The 8,622-nt window shown below is 39.0% G+C and overlaps 1 protein-coding gene across 4 annotated transcripts; it reads left to right on the plus strand.

The window, feature by feature from the left end:
* Positions 1–1,002: 1,002 nt before the first annotated feature.
* On the plus strand, positions 1,003–8,596 carry LOC107603106 (WD repeat and coiled-coil-containing protein C2orf44 homolog). 4 transcript variants are annotated; one of them, XM_016295821.1, is made up of 5 exons: positions 1,004–1,096; positions 2,931–3,094; positions 3,182–5,099; positions 6,517–6,637; positions 8,124–8,596. In XM_016295821.1, exons 3-5 carry the CDS (start codon positions 3,222–3,224, stop codon positions 8,294–8,296), a joined length of 2,172 nt encoding a protein of 723 aa, XP_016151307.1. In that variant the 5' UTR covers positions 1,004–1,096; positions 2,931–3,094; positions 3,182–3,221; the 3' UTR covers positions 8,297–8,596. The 4 variants fall into 4 exon arrangements, with proteins under 4 accessions (XP_016151308.1, XP_016151307.1, XP_016151305.1 ...); XM_016295822.1 differs by lacking the exon at positions 8,124–8,596 and adding an exon at positions 6,388–6,424 and having other exon boundaries at positions 1,003–1,096; positions 2,931–5,099; positions 6,517–6,580; XM_016295819.1 differs by having other exon boundaries at positions 2,931–5,099.
* Positions 8,597–8,622: the final 26 nt, after the last annotated feature.

Genomic DNA, 8,622 nt, shown 5'->3' on the forward strand with positions numbered 1-8,622 from the left:
GCTTGTCATAGCACTTGCATATTATTGCTCTTTTGTTGTTTTTGATTGCTTCTATTGTCATCATTTTAAGTCGCTTTGGATACAAGCGTCTGCTAAATGACTAAATGTAAATGTAGGCTAAATGTAAAATTTGACTGGTGATGGAGCAGTAGTTAATTAGTAGAAATGTTAACAAATAAAACTTGATTGTAATACATGCACACACAAACATTTTTTTAAACAAAGATAGGCTATTTAAATAAATTGTAGTTTTGTTTATTGTAAATGTAAATAATATTATAAATAGCTTTGTTTTAGTAGCCAAATCATGGCTCCAACGAATACCCTTATCAATGATTTTAACCAAAAATATAAGAAAACATATGTAATGTAGCCCACCTATGGTTTTATTTGAACATTTTAGATAAGGTAATGTGCCAACGCCGAAACCGCCTGATGACTATTATAGGTGTGTTCGACTTGAAGCGGCGCTGCGCAGATCGATCGGTGTTTGACATCAAAGCACAGCGAGAGCGATTCGAAAGCATAAGGAGCGTCTGTGGTAAGCTCTCGCGGTACTTTGACGTCAAAGTAGATTCCACCGATCGATCTGCGCAGCGCCGCTTCAAGTTGAACACACCTGATGTCTTGTAAAGAAATTCTGAATCGTCAAAACTGGCCCCTTAAAACGAACTGTTCGAAAGAATCGATTCGCGGAAATGAATCAAACCTCCCTTCTCTAGTCTCTGCAGGAAAGTAATGGGAGTTACCAAATTGGGGCGTTTTTAGATCTTGTTTCCTGATTGGTTGACGTCATAGTGAAGCTAGGTTTAGAGGTGGGGTTAGGTAAGGGGGATCATTTTGATTGCACAATTGAGAAACACCCTGCAGTTTGAAAACACCCACACATTTAGAAACGCCCAATTTTGCTCTGAAAGACTTCAATCTCAGTTTGAACGTCTGTGAACTACAGTTCCCAGAATGCCTGTGTCATTCTCTTTCCGGTTGTCCATGACTTTAAAAGTCTCCGCGGGGAAATGCCGACACAGCTAAAGTTAGTATGTTTTTCTGTGCGCGGAGTTGCCATGGTTTCCACAGTTTTGTCAACAGCACAATGGTATGTTTGTAATATTATTTTTTGAGAGTCGTTGTATGCAGTTTCTTATATTTTCCTTTAGATTGTTCTAGATCTAAATTGTGTGCTTCACAGGCCAGCATGTGTGGTATTGGTGTAACGTTAATAAATGTGAATCAAATAGTTGCGCTAATGCCCCTCACAGAAAAATTATCAAATTCTAATTGTTTCTGTCAGAGTATGATAGGTATTACAGTTATTGTTGCTACTGTAAATTTAAACTCCAAACAATTAAATAAGCTCCTAAAATATTTATGTGTTCTCACTTTACCCTTTAGTAAGGGGTTAGTTTGTGGAAACAATGTCTAAAGTTTAAAGTGACATTTATGTGATGCTTCTCATTCTTAATTTATGTATGTTGTAGTAAAATGACTTCCCATTACAAAAATAACCATATATATCACGTTACATCATGTTAAATACAGTTATTTGTACTATTATAAAATCAAATAGCATGCCCTTTTAAAATGCTGGCTGCTAACAAGTCACCACAGGTTTAATGTAACGTTAGTATTAATAACTGTAGTAAATATGGTTATCATGTATTTGTAATGGTGCGGTCACATTTACCATTGCTCTTGGAAATTTACGAAATTGAGTCATTCCTATAGGGATTGGGAATTTCGTGTGAGGGCAAAAATGCAGATTTCGATCATTTTCTAGTTGGATCACTTGAATTCACCTTGCTGACCAACAGGCCTGCTTGATTTGAAAGTGAGGTCTGTACATCATTATGCTATTGACAAGAAACAATGGATCGTTTTTGCATGGCGCACCTTAACGGGCTGTTTTGTAATATCAGCATATATATACTAGGCCTATATGGACAAAAGTATTGGGACACCCCCTTCTAATGAACAGGTTTGACTACTTTAGTAATGAAATGCAGATTTCGATCATTTTCTAGTTGGATCACTTGAATTCACCTTGCTGACCAACAGGCCTGCTTGATTTGAAAGTGAGTTCTGTACATCATTATGCTATTGACAAGAAACAATGGATCGTTTTTGCATGGCGCACCTTAACGGGCTGTTTTGTAATATCAGCATATATACACTAGGCCTATATGGACAAACGTATTGGGACACCCCCTTCTAATGAACAGGTTTGACTACTTTAGTAATTTCCTTGAGTACAAATCTTAATGTTTAAGAATATAATGATATTCTAGGGAATTGTGTGCTTGTAATTTTATAGCAGCATTAATGTGGACGGGACCATTTTCTATTCCAACATCACAATGCCTCTGTGTAAAAGGCCAGGTTCAAAAAGAAATGATTGATTCTTCAGTCAGTGTGAAAGAACTTGACTGATCTGCATAAAGCCAAGTCCTAATCCCAGCTGAACACTTCTGGTGTGACTTTAAATGCAGACCTTGAGCCAAAAACTCATCACCAAATACCAATGACTTGTACATGTGGATACAGTCATTTTAGACACTTCCAAAAATGTTGCAACGGAGATGGAAATGCAACTTTAAAAACCCCTGATATAGTGTTTAGGACCATTTTCTATTCCAACATCACAATGCCTCTGTGTAAAAGGCCAGGTTCAAAAAGAAATGATTGATTCTTAAGTCAGTGTGAAAGAACTTGACTGATCTGCATAAAGCCAAGTCCTAATCCCAGCTGAACACTTCTGGTGTGACTTTAAATGCAGACCTTGAGCCAAAAACTCATCACCAAATACCAATGACTTGTACATGTGGATACAGTCATTTTAGACACTTCCAAAAATGTTGCAACGGAGATGGAAATGCAACTTTAAAAACCCCTGATATAGTGTTTGTCTTATATATGTTCTTTGTGCATTTCAGGCCTGGGACAGAAAAAAAACAAAGTTAAAAGACATAGCATCCCAACCTCAGAGGGTTTTATGACGTCGGGGGTCGTGTCAGCCTAATCTGGTCATCCTTGAGTGGAGCCTCACTCTGGCCAATAGGATTAGAGAGTGAGGCAAGAGGCTTTACCTATTCTTGGAGTATGTGATGGCAGTCTTCTCCTACTGAAGCTCAGAGTTACATCTATCTCTCAATTCTGACTGGAAACCTCTTTTCTGTATGACCAGGAACATTATTTTCCTTTCCATTGGAGAAACTGAACCAAGCATGGAGCTGGGAAAAGCCAAGCTTCTAAGAACAGGGTTGAACACCCTGCACCAAGCCATTCACCCGGTGCACGGAATAGCCTGGACGGACGGTAAGCAGGTTTGTCTCACGTCGTTGTATTCTGTCGACGGTGAGCCCAAATTTGGTGACACCAATGTCATCGGACAGTTTGAACACGTCTTGGGACTCTTCTGGGGGCCGCTGTGCTGCTCTGGGTCCCCGGCGTTGCTTGCCGTCCAGCATAAAAAGTATGTCACGGTTTGGCAACTTCAACTGAGCGCTTTAGAGCAGAACAATCTCCTCTGCATGCAGACCTGTGAAATGAGCGAGCCGTTCCCGCTGCTGTCCCAGGGATGCGTCTGGCATCCCAAAATGGACATCTTAGCCGTTTTGACCAAGCGGGATGCCTCGGTCTTGTTTTCCGTGCGGGTCGATAATCGTCGCGTGAAGGCCGAGATCAAGAGCAGCGGTCTGATCCATTGTGCCTGCTGGACTAAAGATGGAACTCGCCTGGTAGTTGCCATCGGAAGCGCATTGCACTCGTATATTTGGAATGACATCCAAAAAAGCCTGGTGGCGTGTTCCTTCTGCCCTGTTTGCGATGTAGGTGGGTATATCTGCGCCATCGAGTCCACCAACGAGGCTCAAGTGGCTGTAGCGACTGAACTTCCGCTTGATAAAATTTGTGGACTCAATGCAGGTATTGCGTTCGACCTGCCTAACGAGTCAGAGGCTTCGACGTGCCGCCCTTCTTCCGTTTTAACAGTGGATGCGGACTATTATTTGGACAGACGGAGATCATGCGATTCTGAGCGCCCGGGACACGCCTCCTCATCCGGACCCATAGATCTAACACACATTCTTGCCAAACACCGAAAATCAGATCCAAGTCCACTCATTCACTTGAGGCGGCGGGATAATTTGACGGGAACAGGTCAGGACTTGTCACATCTGATTCTGGTGACGTATGAACGCAAGGTCACCACTACGAGGAAGGTCAGCATCCCTGGCATCTTGGTCCCTGATATTATCGCCTTCGATGCAAGCGGGAGCACGGTGGCTGTGGCGTCCAACACGTGCAACATGATCCTAGTTTACTGCATCACAGATTCTTCCATTCCCAACGTGCAACAGATCCAGCTGCAAAAAAATGAGAGGCCCAAAGGGGTGTGCTTTTTCACCAACAAGATGTTGCTCTTCATGATTGGCCGGCAGAAGTCCAATGATCCTGCTTTCCTCCCCTCCTCCAACACGGACAAGTACACCTTGAGGCTAATAGCCAAGGAGCTGGTATTCGATGAGGAAGGTGCCACCCCAGTGGTTCCCAAGTCTGAGTCGGCGAGCCAACATCATGGGATTAGACGTCATTCTGAGAACTTTTCTAAAGAGGACCGTCTATCAATTAAGGATCTAATACTTCCTGGAGGCTCGGTAATTGTTTCGCCATCCAGTCGGAGGAAACTAATCGAGGAGGTACGCAGCTCAGATTTGAGCCCCGTGGCGAGCTCCGCCGACTTCTCAGATAGAGCATCCAGTGCCTCTTCTGTTACTCTGGAAACCTATGACATGGATCACATCAGCCGCATGGCTACGCTCGCCGTAGCCAGTCAGGCCAGCCGGGATTCCAGTCGACCCTGTTCGCCAAGGTACGAAGCCTCGGAAAAATTATACTACGATGCGACGCCACCAAAGAACAGCTGTCAATCCAAAGAAAAGAACTTGGAGCAGCTGACGCAGAACATGGAGAGGATTTTTACCCGATTTGCTGATGTCCAGCAGTGCCTCACAGAAATCAGAGACTTCACCCAGAACGGCAAGAAGATCGCATGCAGTTATCCGTCTGCTTATGAACCGCAATATGTGCACATTACGTGTCAGGTATGAAATGACCCGTCGTTTTCTTTTAAATTGTGCAGGGAAAGTCAGCAGTCTTCTGTAGTTGAAAAATCAAGAAAAAAAACCCGAATCTGTTGATTTATTTGTTTGATTTAATTGCATCAAAAATAATATTTTCGGCATTGTATTGAAATATCATCTTGTCCAGTACTCTCAATATGCAAATTCAAGACTCTAAAACAAAAAAAGCTACATATAATGTGAAAAATGTACAATGTTAAAATTTTTATTAGAAAAATGTCAATATTATCATTTATATTACTATTAAATGTAATAATAATTATAAACCGAATCTGTTGATTTATTTGTTTGATTTAATTGCATCAAAAATAATATTTTCGGCATTGTATTGAAATATCATCTTGTCCAGTACTCTCAATATGCAAATTCAAGACTCTAAAACAAAAAAAGCTACATATAATGTGAAAAATGTACAATGTTAAAATTTTTATTAGAAAAATTTCAATATTATCATTTATATTACTATTAAATGTAATAATAATTATAATAATTTATTATGTTTAGTAATATAAAAACATTTAATAATACAAAAATTCTAAATATTATTAATAATCTAAATTAGAATTAATATAGAGTAATAATTATTATTATTTATAAGAGTTTGCATTACTATAATGTAAATGTAGACATTACAATATAAAAGCACAGAGCCTAATCATTTATTTCATTTGTTTATAAATAACTTATAAATAAATAATGAATTCATAAATAATTTGACTAATCTAAATTATAATTCTTATAAATAATTATGATTATTTATAGTCATTTGCATTACAATACATTATAATGTAAATATAAAAATTATGATATCACAGACCCTTATAGTCATTTCTGGCTTTTTTTTTGTCAGACATTTTCATGATTGATTTTTATTGAGTAGTTGCATTAGTTTGTATTTGTAATTGTATTAGTATTTCTGAGCAAACAACTGTTTGTTGAATTCATAAGTAGATTTTCTTCATATTCCAAAGCATTTCACATGCTGCTTAATTTGTATTTAAATGTTAAATATAATAATTACACAGAAAAATAAATGATTACTTGATTAGATGATTTACTTCTAGAGCTAAATCCTAATCCAAACCAAGACTCTACAAAGCCCATTTTACTCTTAGTCAGACCATCAGGCCGTTTAGCATTGTGAGGCATCACGCCAACTCATAATTCCTCTCACTGTTGTCAGTACAACCCTTTGTCAGCAGATGTCAGATTGAAGTGATTCTGTTGACCTTGGCATAACTTGTTTTAGGGGAATCATCAGACTTAATCCACGACCACATGACCAGGTCCGTTGTGAATGATGCTTCCTTAAAGTGACTCATGGTGCTTCCTTAAAGTGACTCATGGTGCTGCACTTTGTATTTGTCTTTTCCTTCAGAAACAGTTGTCTGAGAATGTGTATACGGATGAGAGAAGGCCGTTGTTGCTGTGTGGGGGACGGATCTGCCTGCGAGTGGTGCAGGAACTATTCGGCCTGACGGTCATAGAGATGATGCATGGTATGTCTGGAAGAATGAGTCTCCATCACATATAAATATGGAGACTTTCCGAAATGTCAATCCCACCACCTTGATCAATGCATATGTAATAAAATGAGACGTAATCTGATGCAGATATGTAAGGGGTGGCCATGCGTCCTCTTTTTCCCCATATGTCCTGGCCTTGATTTCTAAATTGCCTAGAATGTCTGGGTTTTGGCTTTGTTTTCTTATTGATGTGCTCTGTAGCACATTATATCTACACATTTGCATTGCTTTGACCTTTCTCTGTAAATCCCACCTTCTCCAGTAACACAATTGGTTGATTATATGCAGTGCCTCCACGCTATTGGTCAAACTACTTTTCAGTAATTTACCTGCAGCAAGCATGAAAACAATTGGAAAACAAAGCCAAAACTGGACATTTTAGGCACTTTAGAAATGCTGGCCAAGATATATCCAAGAAATAAGTATGTATGGTCACCCTTTGCATTGATAAACTGACTATTTGAATTTGAATAGCAGTTGCAACCATTGCACACTGAACGAAGCACCTGAATGTTTCTGAGATCTCTGTGTTGACGTTTCAGGCAGATTTGATGTTTTACAGCAAGCAGATGGCATGTATTAATGAAGCCGTGCAAAGCACGAATCCTGTTTTCCTTTGTTGAAGACAGATTGTTCGGTGTGCTTTGGCTTCATTTAATTGTCAATGACTAAAATAGGAAGCGATTAGGTGGAGCAATCGGATTTGAGGGTTTAAGTTTGAATCCGCTTACAGCCTTTTGTGCTGTGCATCTCTACAGCTGATGTATGCTTGAACCACTGTCACTTATGCTAAGACCACAAGTTACTGTGCAGAAATTTCTCATAGATTTAAAGGAATAGTTCACACAAAAATTAAAACTTGCTGAAAATGTACCCACTCTCAGGTCATTCAAGATATAAATGAATTTGTTTCTTCTCCGGAAGAGATTTGGAGAAATTTAGCATTGCATCACTTGCTCACCAATGGATCCTCTCCAGTGAATGGGTACCATCAGAATGAGAGTCCAAACAGCTGATAAAAATATCACAATAATCCACAAGTAATCCAGTGAAAAGCTGTGTGTTTGTAAGAAACAAATGCATAATTGAGTAAATAATCCATAATAACGTTTCCTCCAGTGAAATAGTTATCCTATGTTGTCTGAACATATTTCTTTAAGACTGTTTTGGTTTGTAAATGGACTATTTTACTATTTGCTTCACAAGGCATAAATTGATGGATTGGAGTGGTGTGGATTACTTTGTGGATTATTGTGATGTTTTTATCAGCTGTTTGGACTCTCATTCTGACGGCACCCATTCACTGCAGAGGATCTATTGGTGAGCAAGTGACTCGGGGTGTCAAACTCATTTTCTTCTTGGATGGCCTGAGGGTGAGTACAAGTTTCAGCTCATTTTTATATTTGGGTGAACAATTCCTTTAAATACTTTCTTCTTCTTCTTCTTCTTCTTCTCACAGGTCCCATGTGGATCGTCTTGGTGGCTGATGCAGATGGTTTCGTTCCGCTCACATTTAAACACAAAGATGAGCTCACAATCAGGAGTGCAAGAAGGAAATCTCCTATAAGACCCCCGAGTTTCGCTGATGTATTTCTCCCTGAAAGTCCAGTGTCTCCCAGTGCAGAAAAATGAAGCCTGTATCATCTCAAGAGGACTTATTAGAAATATTTTAATGATATTAGTCAGTTTTTTAATTTTCCGATGAAATACTTGAGTGCCTGCTTGATTATTTTTGCTTAAATAGTTGCTATTTTGTCCCACACAACAAAATGAAATTTTGTGAAATTAAAGAAGATTCATAGTGATTGTATTCTCTTTTTTTTTTGTTTCTTCATTGATTTGAAGCTGTAAGGAACACATGACATCACATTCTGGTTCCATAGTAATAACCCACATTAAAAGAACCGAATAATAGCACATTCACACACTGAAAAAATTATTTCACTCAGATTATTGCT

Source organism: Sinocyclocheilus grahami, unplaced genomic scaffold, assembly GCF_001515645.1.
Source record: "Sinocyclocheilus grahami isolate Dianchi unplaced genomic scaffold, SAMN03320097.WGS_v1.1 scaffold340.1, whole genome shotgun sequence".
Taxonomy (NCBI): Eukaryota; Metazoa; Chordata; class Actinopteri; order Cypriniformes; family Cyprinidae; genus Sinocyclocheilus; species Sinocyclocheilus grahami.